The sequence below is a fragment of the Dendrobium catenatum genome, unplaced genomic scaffold (genome assembly GCF_001605985.2).
Source record: "Dendrobium catenatum unplaced genomic scaffold, ASM160598v2 fragScaff_scaffold_853, whole genome shotgun sequence".
Classification (NCBI taxonomy): domain Eukaryota; kingdom Viridiplantae; phylum Streptophyta; class Magnoliopsida; order Asparagales; family Orchidaceae; genus Dendrobium; species Dendrobium catenatum.
Genome location: NW_021319315.1, coordinates 8,421,421 through 8,438,393, shown reverse-complemented (window position 1 = coordinate 8,438,393; position 16,973 = coordinate 8,421,421). Strand labels below are relative to the sequence as shown.

The 16,973-nt window shown below is 37.8% G+C and overlaps 2 protein-coding genes across 2 annotated transcripts; both read left to right on the top strand.

The window, feature by feature from the left end:
- Positions 1 to 843: 843 nt before the first annotated feature.
- On the top strand, positions 844 to 1,578 carry LOC110101328. The gene has a single exon (XM_020829188.2). The coding sequence runs from the start codon at positions 908 to 910 to the stop codon at positions 1,313 to 1,315; it is 408 nt and encodes a 135-aa protein (XP_020684847.1). The 5' UTR covers positions 844 to 907; the 3' UTR covers positions 1,316 to 1,578.
- Positions 1,579 to 9,040: 7,462 nt separating this feature from the next.
- Positions 9,041 to 15,404, top strand: LOC110101329 (amino-acid permease BAT1 homolog). Its single transcript, XM_020829189.2, has 8 exons — positions 9,041 to 9,311; positions 9,400 to 9,660; positions 12,239 to 12,257; positions 12,380 to 12,599; positions 12,834 to 13,015; positions 13,326 to 13,615; positions 13,783 to 13,912; positions 14,815 to 15,404. Exons 1-8 carry the CDS (start codon positions 9,196 to 9,198, stop codon positions 15,160 to 15,162), a joined length of 1,566 nt encoding a protein of 521 aa, XP_020684848.1. The 5' UTR covers positions 9,041 to 9,195; the 3' UTR covers positions 15,163 to 15,404.
- The last annotated feature ends 1,569 nt before the right edge of the window (positions 15,405 to 16,973 follow it).

Below are 16,973 nucleotides of genomic sequence, written 5' to 3'. Positions count from 1 at the left end.
GCCAAAAATGTGTGATATTTATTAGATATGAAAGACATTATCAAAGGGAATAGAATTCAAGTTTCTTGAATCTTATGATTGTTTTGCACAAATGGATTTAATTGTGAAATATGGGATTGTGTGGGCTACGAGATGAAATTAAAGGCTAATCTCAACATATGTAGTGATGAAATGACAAGAACGAAATGAGTTTGAAAGTTTATCTCAACAAATCTGATGATGAAATTGCAAGAATAATATTAGAAAAAAGTTGGCGTCGTAGATACTTGCGACAAGTAGATCCAAGCTAATCTGGCGGTGAAAGGAGGGCAGTGGAAATAGGTGAATGCGCTTGGAAGCGAAGGCAATTTGGATGTGATCTCAAGCTGTGAAATTGGTGATGGTGAGTTGGGGTTGGATGAATCTGATGACTGTGTGACTGAAAGAATGATGAGATGATGCACCTAGCTAGAGGCTCAATGAGAACACTATCATTATGATCCAAATAAAGAATATAAAAAACTAATAATATTTTATAAAAAAAATAGCTAGAAAACTAAAATTTACCTAAAACTCCTTATAGATAGTGTAGAAATTAAGGTTTGAGGAATTAAATGATGCACGCAACTTCTAGAATTAGAAAGGAGGTTTTCTCTTTCTTTGTCTTTATATAAATATATAAATTTTTTTTTTTTGGGGAAAAATCGGGAATATATAATAAATGTGGAAGATTGAAAGTTGAAGTCATGGCTCCCAAATCCACGTGCGATCTCACAACTCCACGTGTGATCAAATAATTTAGACTCACAGATAAATCTGGCCGCCTTTCTTGACTCCAAAACCATATAAAAACCTCAGGCCAAAGAGCCAATACATACCATCAACATCTCTCTCCACCCTTTCCACAACCTATTAGAGAGAGAAAATAATGGAAGCATTCCCGATTCAGTTCTGCAGAGCCGTGAGATCCTACTGGGTTCGCCGGCGCTATGAACGGCTTGAAAGAAGTAATAAGAAGACCGTGAAGGTTGCCCGGCTCGGCGGTGGCGCCGGTTTTCGCCGACCGATCAAGTTCAGGCGGACGTTCCGGATCCGGTTCAAAATGCTGTCGCCGGTCCGCCTCTTGGCCCGGCTCAGGGATGCTTATGTGGAGGCAATGCTTGGGCTTGCTGGGAAGGGGTCGGGCCTGTCCTCCTCAGCCGGGGCGGAGCTTCTCCTGACCCGGAGGATTCCTAAGGCCCGACCTGGCAAGCTTGAACCCGGTGCTTTCGAGCGCCGGTTGCTACTTGAGATCTGCCGGTCCATTCGCGAATCTGGCGGGTTAGCCGCTATTTAACGGCCGAAATCATTAGGAGTTGATGAGGTTGAGCTTGCTGCGAAGTTCTTAGGGAAGGGCTAAATTGTAAAATACATTCCAAGGGTATAAATGTAAACAGATTTTTTCATTTTTTTTTGTGTCGTCATTGCTGGGTAGAAATGTAATTTTCTTTTTGTTCCTGCCTTTTTTATAAACATGTAGTCTCGTGCAATATTGGGTGACTGCTTTGCTACAAGTCGTGTAATTCCTTCGTTCTTAAATTCCAAGTCAACATTCGCATATGTCAAGCTACAAAACAATTTAAAGGTCAAATATAAATAGGATGGTTGCTTAAAGTCCCATTTGAAGGAACTTTTATTCTATCCAGTGAACGTACGCAGAGGAAGGTTCGGTTTTAGGTAAAAAAGTGTCTGTACCGAGTTTTTTGAAAAAACTCGATACAGACGTGAAAAACAGTCAAAATTGTTTGTACAGACGCTTTTTTACCTAAAACCGAACCTTCCTCTGCGTACGTTCACTGGATAGAATAAAAGTTCCATTTGAAGGGAAAATTTTCTGTAACCTCTTAAAGTTTCACTTGTTTTAAAATATAAAATTTCTTATTTTTTGTGATTAAGTTATGTTAGGATATGTTTGGTTTGAGGTAGAAAAGTTATAGATTTTTTTTTTTAATGTTTTTGAAATGCACCTTTATAATATTTGGAAATTATTAGATTGGCAATGCATGTAAATCAACTCAACAACCACCAGCCCATGTCATCACCTGTTGCCACCGTTGTTTAACATCGTCGCCGCCACAACTAGTTGACATCGTCGCCACTTGCTACTTTCTACTGGCCATGATTATGCATGGGTTTTAAATTGCATTCATTTTAATTCAAAACAAATAAGAAAAATAATATCATGCATTTATTTTGCACTCGTCCAAAAAAACTCTAAACAATTTAAATATATTACATCATTTCATTTTACTTTGTATTTCTCTTTTAGTAAACTAAACATCCCTTTTATATTCTTTTTTTTTTTTATAAAGCTAAATTTTTTATTTTTTTACATTATCTTATATGCTACTATGAAGTAGAAAAAGATATTTTTTTATACTTTTTTTGGATACATTAAATATCTACTTGAGTGCAAGAAAATGAATGACAGTAGCGAATTTGCCGTTTAAAACACAAATAATATAGGTTGAAAGAAGCTCATAGGAAACAATATATTTATGTAAAAAAAAAAAAGATATAGGGTATATATATATATATATATATATATATATATATATATATCCGTAATTAAAGACGGTATTGATACAAGGTAACATACATTAACTCTAGCTAGATGATGACTTCCATGGTGGAAGTTGAATGAGACATTTTATAACACATACATATCAATGCACCATTCCACCTATTATAGCATGATCTGATTCAAGATATCTACCGAATTTTTTTTATTTGGACTCTTCTGCATATGTCTAAGATTGCTTTGTATGGATGTGAAAGTCTTCATGTGTTTTAAAGCAAGTCTTGGGGGCCTGTGTGTATGTTTTGCATATTTGAAATTTTTTCTTGGGGCGTTGCTGCATTGGGGTAGGCGGCATTGTGGATTTTGGCCACTTAATTAGATGTTGCGGTGCTATGGTGGCATTGTGACATTGTATGCTCCCAAAGGAGAGTTGCGACAGTGTGCATCAAGATCAATGATGATTGCATGCATCAGCGTTAGAGTTGATGACATGCTACCTACTTAGCAAATGATGTTGGTTGAGGTTTATGTTAACAAAATGCCTTTGGTCATATTGGTGATGACATTCATTGTTGTTAGTGCCAATGACATACACAAGCATTTATCAATGATGATGTGGGTCAATGTTATTTACAAAAGACGATGGATGTCGGAAGACAAAAATTGTTGATTGTGTTTTAGTGATTGTAGTTGGATGATTATGGTTAAATAACAATGATTGAGGGAATACAAATGAGAAATAATAATCAAACAATGATGGGCAAGCGATAATGATTGGTCAAAAATGACTGAATAATTATAGTCAAGTAATTGTGGTCGAAAAATTATAGTCAAATAATGGTGTACATGCTATCATAAATGGGCAATAATATCCATAGTCATAATTAGTAGATAGCAGTTAAACAACAACAGTTGGTGATTACTAATAGCGATCACTCGAGAATGCTTCATATCTCTAAGCTTTCTCCAACTCCAACTCCCTCCTATGTGTAGAATGGGGATGTATCTATACTTTTTTTTTTTTAACGACATTTTTGTTATCATAGTCAAACACTTTAAATAATTTGGATGATCCATATTCATTCTCTTAATTGATCATAATTCATTATCTAAGCTTTTAAGTGTCTTACTAATATAAAAATGATCAAGGGATCTCTCATTGGATTCCTTTCATTGATATGCTATTTTTCGCTGCATGCATGTAATATTTAAGAGTTTTTTGGTCCTTTATATAATGCTTTAAAATTTTCAACTATGCATTTGATACGTCACCAAAAATTATCTTGACCGGGCACGAATCTTGAGGCATAATCAAGTTGGAAACTTCAGAAATTAATTTGGAGACTATCCAAACTCTAATTTCAACAAACTTATAATCGAACTGAACGTCTCGAGAAGACAAGCCCAACGACACCAAATTCGACTAAATCCGAGCCCGAATGGGTCCAAATCAAGGGTCTGAAGCACTATTGAAGGGTTCAAACCACAATTTGGATTACCAAACGGTCTCCAAATATGACATGCTTAAATTCGAATCTAGCGGCTCGACGAGACAAATCCAACGAGCCTAAGATCATGTAATTCTGAGATTGTTAAGGCATCCAATTGACCAATAAACGACCCATGATCAAAGGAATCGATATTAGCCGTCCATTCAAATCACTCTCATTTTGACCTTGATCCTCCATATATTTACAAGCCATGTCACTCTAAAAAAACTATAAATAGCCCCCACTCTTCTCATGAGAGGAGGGGAGAAGAGAAGAGGAAGGGAAGAATTTGGGAGCTCTCTTGCCACCGACCACTACCGGAGTTCCTGCCGACCACCGCCGGGCATCGTCGGGGTTTCCTTCTGACCGCCGGAATTCCTACCAACCATCGCTGGAGTTCCTGCTGACCACCACAGGAGTTTTCTTGCCAACCACTGCCTAAGTTTTCTTCTGTACCGTCGCTAAAGCTTTTCCCAACCACTGTCTTTTTTTGGTCATTTCATCAATCATCGACAAATTTTTGTCTGTTATTAACTTGTTGTATTTCCAACATCTCCAAGTAAAGGAGCGAATCAAACTTTGTAACCAATCCATATACAGTGGAAATTTCTCATCTGGGCCAGGCTCCGTGGTTTTTCCCTTTTCAGGTTTTCCACGTAAAAAAGGTTTATGGTGCTTTTCTCCCTTAATTATCTGTTGGTGTGCTGGATATACATATATTGCTAAGACGTTATATTTTTCATTCTATCACCACGTATATTCTAGTCCGCAACAGCATTGAATGCATGATTTAAGCTCAAGGACTTGGATCAATAAATTTTTGATGTCGTTGGGTGACATTGGACTTCCACCCGGCTGCTGACCGCCACCGGTCTTTAGTCTGACCTTCGTCAGACCACCACCCGGTAGCTGCATGTCTCCTTTCTTCCACCTGACCGCCTACCGCCACTGGACTTTAGCCCGACCTTCGTTGGTCACCACCCGGTCACCGAACACAGAAGGAATTCCACACGACCGCCGTCAGACTTCAGCCCAACCGCCGTCGAACCACTGCCCGGCAACCGACAACCATTATACTTCTACCCGGCCGCCGACAGTTGCCGGACTCAGCCCGGCCTTTGTCGAACCACCGCCCGTCCGTTCAACTGCCACCAGACTTCCACCTAGCCACTAACCACCGCTATAATTCAGCCCAACCTTTGTCGGACCACCCGGCCGCCAATTGACGTGAGACTTCAGCCTGACCTTCGTTGGACCAACGTCAGTCCGCCGACCACCGTCGGGCTTCCACCTGACCGCCGACCATCGCCGGACTTCTACCCGACCTTCATCAGACCTTTTGTTAACTCTCCAAGTTATTATAATTTGAACGCCTCTAAGTCGAGGGAAGGGTCAACCCTTGTAATTATCTCAAGTTTAGTGGAATCTTTTCACCTGGGGGAGGCATTATGATTTTTCCCTCTTCGGATTTTTTCACGTGAAAAAGATTGGGTGTTTAATTTCTCTCTTTATGTTTGTGTGCTGGATATCTGTGCATCACTAAGTCGAAAAGTTTATTCACTCCATATGGCCACGAATCTTCTAGCCCACGATAATATCAATTCTAGATTGATACTTCTAAAAGGACAAAAAGATATTTCATCACTTAAGTAATTATATTTGTAGGCCTATATAGTTAGGCTATAGGTTGTTAGCTTCATTTATGATGTGACATAATGATTGATAATACATAAAGTACTATTTTGATGCGAGTCCTCGATGATAATGTTGGTTGTTAGTGGTGATAACTAATGGTTCTAATTAAAGGCCTAGGCTGTAAAATTCAAGAAAGTTCTCTCAATAGATCTATTCTCCTTCCTCCCCCCTCATGTGAAGAATAATAGCCTATTTATAAGTTTTTGGCAGTGGCACAGTCTGTAAATATAGAGAAAATATAGGGCAAAGTTGGAGTGCTCCATCAAATCATTTGTTTTGAATCCTTCGATCATAGAGCTTTAGTCAAATATTTAAATGCCTTAATTAGTTCAAAATTATGTGACCTTCGTCTCGTTGGACTTGTCTCGTCGAAACGCCTGATTGTATTATAAATATGTCATATTTGGAGATTATTTGGTTGCCCAATTAATGTTGTAAAGCTTTCAAATATGCTTTAGTCCTTTTATTCGAGCCTATTTGAACTCAAATTTGACAAATTTAATGTCATTGGATTCGTCTTATCAAGAAGTTCAATTTGATTGTAAGTTTGCTGATATCTTAATTTGAAAGTTTTCTATTCAAAAATGCCTTGAGATTAGTGTTTGTTCAATGAATTTTTTTGTTGAGTATCAATATTTAAAATATATGACAAAGCACAATAGGATAAATAATTGCATGCACCATTAATCAAGCGTTTCAAACACTATATATATATATATAGTCTAAATAAAAAAAATAATTATATATATGATATATCATTAAAAAATTATCTTGATCGAGCACGAATCTCAAGGCAAAAATCAAGTTGGAAACTTCAAAAATTAAATTGGAGATCATTTGAGCTCTGACTTCAGCCAACTTATAATCGAATTAAACGTCTCGGAAATAGGAACCCAACGACGTGAAATTTGACCCAATCTGAACTCAAATTGGTCCAAATTAGAGACCCGCAGCACATTTGGAACAATCCATAATTTGGATTACCAAACAATTTCCAAACATGGCATAATTATAGTCGAATCGAGTGGCTAAACAACACAAATCTAACGAGCCTAAGATCGTTAAATTCTGATATCATTAGAGCCTTCAAATGCCTGATAAACGGTCCACAATCAAGAAATTCAACATCGGCCATCCATTCAAACCACTCTAATTCACCTCTGATTTCTCATTTATTTATTGGTCATACCACTCTCAGAAAACTATAAATAGACCCCTCATTTCTCTAATTAAGAGGGGGTCCTAAGCATGACGAGAAAAAGAGAAGAGAAGGAGATCAAAGTAGAAGAAAAAAAGGAAGAGAAGGAAGAAGCTCCTCCTCGAACACTGTCGGACTTTCACCTGGCAGACGACCGATGCTGGAGTTAAGTAAGGGACCCCAAATTGCGAGGAGGCCCAAGCAAGAAGAGAAGAGAAGGAAGCAAGGAAGAGAAGGAAGAGACTCATCCTCAACCACCGCCGAACTTTCACCCAGCAGCCTACCGACACCGGAGTTCTGCCCGAATGTCATCTAACGACGAAGTTCTGCCTGGCCACCGACTGACATTTAACTTCAATTCGACGCCGGATTTCTACTAGACGTCGGACTTCTACCTGTCGTCGGACTTTTATCTGATGTCAGACTTCTGTCCAACGACAGACTTCTACCAAACTCTAGACTTGTACTCGTCGCCAGATTCCTTTCTGACACAAGACTTCCACCCATCGTCGGATTCCTACCCGACGACGGACTTCCGCCTGTCACTAAATTCTATCAAACTTCTACTCGAAGACGGACTTATGCCAGTCAACGGACATTTGTTGGACTTCTATCCTACACTAGACTTCTTTTTGATGCTGGACTTCTGTCCATTGCTGGACTTCTACCTAATGTAGTCCTTCCGACCTCTGCTGCCAGACAAAGGCCTTTATGACCTCCGTCGCCCGCTAACTACGGTTTGCTACCTTCCTTCTAACCTCCATCATCCGCTGACTACGGTATGCTACCTTCCTTATGACCTCCATCATCAAACAAAGGTCCTTTCGACTTACGTCGTCTATCGACTACAGTCCTTCTAACTTACATCGCCCACTAACTACAGTCCTTCCGACCTTTTTTGCTTGCCGACTATGGTCTTTCCGACTTACGTCGCCCCCGGCCCCGACTATAGTCCTTCCGACCTCCATTGTCCACCGACTATGGTCCTTATGACTTATGTCGTCCATCGACGCCCTTCCGGCCAAGCGAATATGTCAACAATGACTCTTTGTATTCACAACATGTAATGTAATTCATATGATGTACATCAAGTCAAGGCATTCCCCCTAAGGAAGGGTCTTATTTTTAATCAGCTTTAAATAATAGTCGATTCATTCAAGCTGGGATATGCCCCATGGTTTTTTCACCTTTTTAGGGGTTTTCCACATAAAAATCCTGGTGTCTCCTATGAATATTACACTCTCGTCTATGTTCATCTCTGTGCGTACTGGATCTTTGTATAAAGCTAAGACGTTAAACTTTATATTTCTCTACTTGTGAATACTCCAAGACGCAACAATATATTTATATAAAATATTGAATTGGTTTGCGGGTAAGCAACCTAAGTCCTATAGAATTATTCAAATGAGTAGTACTAAAAATATCAAAGTAGATGAATTTATTTAAATAAATAAGCGGTGGGGCTATCAATAAAGCCAATTGGACTTTGTTAATTTGTTTCTTCCAAAGATTCTGATTGTAACAGAATCTTTTAATGTTAAGGATTGATTGGGTGATAACTTAGGCTTCATTTTGGACAACTTTTTTTCTATTCTTAAAGCCGTTATTTAATATGTTATATTAAAAAAATTGTTTTAAAAAGTAGAAAGAAAACAATTTCAAACAAAATCTTAATTTTTAAAGAAAGCACCGAAATCTCAATCATTCAATATGAATTTAATTGCTGAGATCTAAGAGCTTTGCCTTCTATTTATCATGATAATTAGTTTTAATCTTTAAAAATTTTATAAGCATTTGAACACTTTTTTTAATTATAATATATTTTTAAATACAAACAAAAGAAATTAAATAAAAAGTGTAACATAGATATTCAAAATAGCAAAATTTTTTTTCAAAAATATAATATAATTTTAGGGAATATATTATCTATATATAATTCTCATCTCAGAATTAATTCAATAACTTTAAATCTTTAAAAATTATTTTAATTATAAAATGGTGAAACTGAAAGAAAAAATTGGACGTAAGCCTGCTTGCCAGATGTGAACACCGCCGTATTCGCAAGTCTATTTAGAATCTTTCCGGTCAATTACAAAAAAGGCCTCTTGTTTCGTTATTGGCCTCGTTGGCCGTACCTGGAATTCTGGCTTCCATTAAAATTGGGTCTTTGTATTTTAATCATTCGGCGGATCTCACCCAACTTGGGAGAAGAAAGACTCTCCTCTTGTTGCTCTCGATCTCCCTCCTTTTCTTCCGGGCTTCAAGAAGTCGGCATGGCTTGGAAGGAGGAAATCAACTCTCATGGTGCGCATGGCGAAAGTTCACTGGATTCCGGCCACGCCCGGCTTCATGAGCTCGGTTACAAGCAAGAGCTTAAGCGTGATCTCTCGTAAAGATCTTCTCTTTTCCCGTTCCCTATTCCATCTCATTTGTTGTTTATTTTCCGAATTCGTGGGTGTTTGATTGGGTGATTGCAGGGTTTTGTCCAACTTTGCCTTTTCATTTTCGATTATATCGGTGCTCACCGGCATCACGACGCTGTACAATACCGGGCTTCGATATGGTGGTCCTCTTGCCATGACTTATGGGTGGTTCGTTGCTGGAGGGTTTACAATGATGGTGGGGCTGTCTATGGCGGAGATTTGCTCTTCTTATCCGACCTCGGGCGGGCTCTATTACTGGAGTGCCAGGCTCTCCGGGGCGAAATGGGCACCCTTTGCCTCTTGGATGACTGGCTGGTATGCTTGCATCAATCATTTTCATTAAACTATTCAACCTGCATCAAAACTCATTGCATGCGAACTCCTTAGCCATGTCCATTTGTAGAAAATGTCTGATTGGTACGGTTGTCTTCAATTCTTATGTGATGCCATTTCTGCATGAGCATGATCAGCATAGATGAGTAGATTTGGAAGGCTGATGGCATATCATCTGAAACATACTTTATATCCAAGTTTTGAAGGATTCCTTAATTTCTAAATTATTATCTTAATATCAGATTATACAAAAGATATCTCATATCTAGGGCGGAACTAGCCTTAATTTTTAAGGGGGGCAAACTTATAAGTAAAAATATAGAGATTTCATAGATATGTCGGGGTCCAAAGGGGCGGTGCCTCTTGGAGGGGTTCGACCTGATTGGTCAGTTCGCAGGGTCAAGGGGTAGCGCTCCTGCTAGGTCTGCCCTCGAAACAAATTTTGGTTGTAAGGATATTTTTGGATTCTCTTTACTATTTCTCTTTGTATTTGGTTCATTCGTTCCCTAACAATAACACCTCTACACAATGTGTTTAATTATGTTGGGGGCAATTGTCTAAAGATCATAGTATTTTAAAACTTTTAGGTTGGGGGGGGTTCTCCGCCTGCAGTAAATGAGTACCGGCCCCACAGGGGCCGGTGGGGCTATGGACCGAGCAGGTCCATCAGTATGCTTATGAGAAGCAATATGTTTTATATCTCACATTGCTACCTTCAACTAAACACCTTCTTGAGTTAGGAAAAAACATCTAAGGTGCCTTACCAAGCCGTTAGTTTTATGATTGATCCGTTTGTCTAAGGATTTTTTATCTCAGGCAAATAAACAGTCAAGTTGAATAAAGAATGAAACAGAGGATTGTTTTTGTGGAAAATTCTTGGAGGAGAAAGCCAATGGACCTTGCCTAGTTTAATCACTTCCATTATTTGTAAGAAATTAATACACGAGTGATCTACCTCCAAGCAATCAAATGAACTATAGTACAAGGCTTTTCTTGGGAATTTGGAAAAGGTGGCATAAAAGCCACTTAGATAGGTCTTCATGTGTGATAGTTGTAAATATTGTACAAAAGTATAACTGTAGGAGTTGTGGCTTACTTAAGAGTTATTGTATAGTTTCTAATAAGTTATTGACTTGGTCTTGGGTGGAATGGATGCATTGTAGGTTCTACAAGTAATGGTTGTGGCACAAGTCGGGTTGATGATTGTTGCAATGCAAGTTCTATTGATGATGACTATGGTACAAGTCCCGTGGGAGTTGATTGTGATTGATGCAAGTAAGGTTGTGATAGAGATTTTTTGAAGACATGCATAAAAAATCACAAAATATATACTTTCATAGACTCATAGTATGGTGAGGCGCACCTTTGGCGTTATTAGCATAGCAAGGTGTAGGACGGCAAAATAAAGTAACTATGTATGCTATTTGTCCGTTATGTGCTATGGCACATAACATGTGCCAATTTGTTGATTCAATTTTTTAACTGATCTTTTATTTATTTTGGTTTAGATTTTTTTTTTTTTTGGCAGATGAGTTTGAGCATGAGTTATTTCGTTTACAAGAAGTATTTTAAAGGCTTGTTTGAGGGTAAAATCGTTCAAAAATTACTAAGCCATTTTTAAAAAAAATAGATAATGCTAATAAATGGTTAACAAGGAAGTTGAATAATCATTTAGATGAACATGATTAATTGTTGTTTGGAAGACAAAATTTTATATGCAGTAGCATTGCGAGAGTTGGCGATGTCTGTGTAAGAAACTATGACATTTAAGATTGATATAAAGGGAAAAAAAAAGAATATTCATCCAAGAGACACTTCCAGGTGAACATGAAAATGATGAGGGTAATAATGAAGATTATGATTTGAGAGATGATTTTGATGAAGGAGATAATAATACTTTGGTTTATGATGTTGATGATTCTCAAAATGGCTAATTTAAATTTTTTACGAATAAAGAATTGTAAAGAAATCATTTCCTATGTTCTGAGCCTGTTCAAAAGTTTAATATTTGTCTTAAATATTATGCATTGCTATAACACTTAACAGTTTTATTTGCAAAATTAGTTGCTTATTTGTTTTGATACTTTATGTTTCAATATGTTTGTCTTTTGCTGACCTTATGTTATGTCATGCTGAATTTCCTACACCTCTACTTCTTGTGGCTTCCCGGTATTGTTCCCTGTTTTTATTGTTGTTTCTCATTGTTATCCCCTGTTTCTACCATTGTTTCCCATTATTGTTTCCTATTTTTGCATGTATATGTTTCACGCTATATTGTTCTCGCTACAGCTCCGCTTTGCTTCCCACTCCTTTGTTTATCACCACTCTTGTAGTTGCTACGACTTGAGTTTGCTAGTCTTATGAAGGCTGGCTTCGTGAATTTCTGCAATTTTGTTGTGTGGAGATATAAGATGGCATATGAAATATGAAATATGAAATAAAGCCTTGGGAACGAGATGGAAACTGCATACTTCAATTACTGAAAGCATGGAAATGTTACTGTATTTATCTTAAATTACTTCGTAAAGTTTCTGAGATAATATAAACCAAAATTTTGCAGGTTCAACATCGTTGGACAGGTAAAAGATGTTCCTTAAATTGGAGATCCTAACCTCCATTTTCTCAGGAGGATTGTGCATTCTCTCAAGTTATATCATTCTTTTGTTATTCTTCTGAGCCTTTGAAAACATTCTCGTGTCAGTGGGCTGTAACTACAAGTGTAGATTTCTCATTAGCACAACTTATCCAAGTGATCATCCTTCTCAGCACTGGGGGGCATAATGGTGGAGGATACCTCGCTTCCAAATATGTAGTTATTCTCTTTCATGGTGGGATTCTTCTTATTCATGCCATCATAAACAGTTTTTCAATTAGATGGTTATCTTTTTTCGGACAGCTTGCTGCGGCATGGAATGTCTTAGGTTAGTCTTGACTTCAAATTTCCTCCTTAGCTTCTTGAACAGATGTAGACTTCATTTGGGACGGCTTTTTTACTGCTTCTTAAAGCGGCTTTCTAGTAAAAATAAAAAAATTTTATACTAGAAATCCGCTTTAAGAAGCAGTAAAAATGCCGTCCCAAATGAAGCCGTATTCTTATACTGGAACTTGTGTTCAGGCTTGAAGTTGAACCTTTTTTTTTCTTGGATTTGAAAAAGGTGTTTTTGTCCTTATGATTCTCATCCCCTGCGTTGCTACCGAGAAGGCTAGTGCCAAATTTGTCTTCACCCATTTAAACACTGAAAATGATGCCGGAATTCATAGCCAGGTTTACATATTTGTGCTGGGACTATTGATGAGCCAGTACACATTGACAGGATATGATGCATCTGCACATATGGTAAGCAAACATCTTTTTTTTCCTATGTGCAAAACTGTTTATAAACTAGCAACTTCTGTAACACATAACTCTATTGCTTAACTTGTAAACAAGTCTGTTCTCTAAAAAATGGTTTTCTCTAATCCATTAATGGACGACGAATTTCTCCATTCTGTAGATACTTATTACCATGAACTATACATCATTTTTTTATAATTTTCCCGTTCTTCAGTCTACAATTTTGTCTACTTTCTGAAGCTCAGTTGCCTTCAAATTTCATTTTGAGAGCAATTAAAATTTTAACAAGCTTTGCAACTTGAATTTCCTTCAGACTGAAGAAACAAAAAATGCAGACATAAATGGACCCAAAGGAATAATTAGTGCCATTGGTATATCTATCATTGCTGGTTGGGGGTACCTACTTGGTATCACATTTGCTGTTACCAACATCCCATATCTTTTGAACAGATATAATGATGCTGGAGGTTATGCCATTGCTGAGGTATTTTACCTTGCCTTTAAGAGTAGATATGGCAGTGGAGTTGGTGGCATCGTATGTTTGGGAGTGGTCGCTGTTGCCATATTCTTCTGCGGCATGAGTTCTGTGACCAGCAACTCTAGGTATCAATGATTGATAAATATTCACAAATTTTATTTTTAGAACTTTATTTCTATGGATATAGGTGTTAATATTGGTTTTGTGATGCTTTAATCTATGAAATACTTTTGTATCTTCGTTCCTTCTAGTTGAATTAGCTCTCTCTGAACTTCTCGTTCTTGAAAAACAGGATGGCCTATGCATTTTCAAGAGATGGAGCAATGCCCTTCTCATCGTTCTGGCATAAAGTTAACCACCAAGATGTCCCTAGGAATGCGGTTTGGCTTTCTGCATTCATATCATTTTGCATGGCACTGACGGTAATGCAAAGTTATATCTATGTGTTTAATTATTATATAAGAATTTGCTGTCTTTTTATTTCCTTCATACATGTCTTAAAATGGAGAAATTACTACGTGCGGCTACCGGACGTAGAGCTATGTTCGGCTACTTCCGGTATCCAATGAAAATATAATGCGTTGATTAGTATATTACTAGGTATTTCGTTGTATTGGTTTGTATTAGCAGTGTTTTGATGTGTATTAGCTAGTACGCAGTAATACACACCAGTACATCTAATACACACAAATACATAGCTTGTGTATTACTGTATATTGATGTGTATTATTGTGTTCAAGCTAATACTCAACAATACACATCAATACACAACTAATACACACTAATACACATCAATACATAGTAATACACTAGTTTACGCGTCATTTTTTTATTAGAGTCTGAGCATAGCTCTACGTGCGATGTCCGCACGTAGTAATTTCTCCTTAAAATATGGCTTGGCTTTAATAACCGCTTGCCCTCTGAATACCAACACCATTGCTTTGCTGCCTTCTTCTATGATTGTAACATCCACAATCCACATAATTTAGGTACTCAAAGCTAAAGCGATTTAATCATATTTATGGCTAATTCGCTGCTGCTTAGTAGCTTTAAGACCTGCGTTGAAGTAAATTGTCTCTGGGTAAAGAAGTTGATTTTTTTTTCTAGAAACTTTATTTCAAAAAGTATGAAAAGCAGAAGTCCAACCAAAGGAGCCCTTAAAATCTGCAAATCCACCAAATTACTCCTACAGCTTAAAAACTCTCTCTCCTTGATCATTTTTCTCTTCTTCATCCCATAGAACTTCATCAACTGTTTCTGCATTCTGTTTTAATGTTTCTTAAACTTTATAGCTAATTGACTCTATTAAAATTTTCTTTTGCAGTCTCTGGGAAGTTTAGTAGCTTTCCAAGCAATGGTGTCCATAGCCACCATTGGCCTCTACATTGCCTATGCTCTCCCAATCTTTTTTCGAATAACATTGGCGCGCAAATCTTTCGTCCCTGGGCCATTTAACCTCGGCCGCTACGGAATACTCGTCGGTTGGGTCGCAGTCCTTTGGGTGGCTATCATCACAGTCCTCTTCTCACTTCCTGTTGCTTACCCGATCTCTAGGGACACTCTCAATTATACACCGGTTGCTGTTGGTGGCCTGCTTTTACTCACAGTTTCTTCATGGTTTTTAAGTGCAAGATATTGGTTTAGAGGACCCATAACCAATATTAATACATAGGAGGGTATTGGCATAGGAAGTTATGATTGTTGGATGGATGGAAAGAGTTCATTCGATATCGAATTGTTGATGTTTTAACATAAACAAATGTTTTCATTGTAATTATTTTGGCATCAACTTTGGTGTGGGGGTGGAGCTATTTGTTTGTAGGAGCAAAGTTTTGTTGCTCAGCTAAATTTATTTGAAATATATCAATAATTCATTTGTAATGATTATAAAATTATCAAGTTCAATTTAGACTTCTTTTGGGATGATTTTTTTATTGCTTCTTAAATTAATTTTAATTTTTTTGTACTAAAAAATTATTTTGAAAAGTAATAAAAAAACTGTCTCAAAAAAATCTTAATCGTGTTCATTTTTTTTCAATGTTTTTAATTTCTACTTTCTTTAGGAGGGAAGTGAGCCACATAAATCTTCATCTGACCTTTATAATAAATAAGTGCCTAGTTTTGATAATATTTTTTTTGAAAAATAAATTTTACATGTATAAGTGAATCCTCAAATGATTTTTGAAGGTAATATTTTATAAACCTTTTCTTTTATTTTATACAAGAGTTTATCTTCATAAAATATAATATATTCTTCTTCTTTTTTTTTTTTTTATAATTCACTTTGGGCGACTCTGCTAAGTGCAGATTATTCATCTTCGGTCGGAACTAGGGGTGCAACCGAGCCAAGCCGGTTAACAGGCTTGACGAGCCGAGCTTATCGAGCTCGAATACAGGGTTGCTCGACTCGATAGCTCGTCGAGTAGCTCGAACACGCGAGCAACGACGGACGCGGGCAGCGACGAATGCGGGCACACGAGCTTGAGCACCTCCGGACTTCTCCGATTAGCGATGCTCGAGCAGCGACGGATGCGGGCACACGAGCTCGAGCTCCTCCGGCCTTCTCCGATCAGCGACGCGAGCAGTGACACGCGAGCAACGACAGACGCGAGCACGAGCTCGAACCGCCGCTCGAGAGGTCGACGAGCTTTTTTTTTCTCTGTCGAGTCGAGCTCGACTTTTGAGGTCGACTCGAGTTCAAGCTCGACATTTGACATACAAGCTCGGCTCGAACAACCCTTAACTCGAGCTCAACTCGACTCGTTTGCACCCCTAGTCAGAACCTTTTGCTCTCTTATAAGGAGTCCAGCAGCTTTTAAGTTTAACCTAGAAATAAGGCACCTTTTCATTCAAGGAATCAACTTTTTCCTTATTTTATTCAAGTCTTTGTGATTTATTTATTTTATTTTTTTTTGAAATTGGTCAATTTTCATATATGAATTAGACCAATAATTAGTGAGTTGCCATTCTTTTATATATACTATTCCCCTCTTTCTTTAAATAGGATAAGCTCCCTTGGAACATATATTTTGCCCGCCCCAAGTACTAAGCATTTAACATAATCCTTAAATACTTGGTTATCTAGCAAGTATGCTGAGTATTTGATTAATCAGTAGCTTATTGCGTACAAAATGATAGTAAGAAAGGTGGCAAAAGAAAAAAAAAATCCTTAAGTCATCTATGCTTATGTTTTTGGTTCTTCTTTAACAACATGAGTTTTAGAGGTATCAAAATGGGACAACTAGTTGGGTTCGAGTCAAACTTGACCTAACCCGACCCAGTTTTGCAAACGGGTTCGGAATTCCTACATGGACTCGACCCAAGTGAGTTACCTGGTTGATCCGACCTGACCTGCGAACCAGGACACAAAGGTTGATCTAGGCGACTAGGCGAGTGCTTAGTCCGAATTGATGGAAGTTCAGATGTGCTACATACCACATGCAAGGATAGTGCGGTCAGTGTCGGACGCTACATGTGAATCAA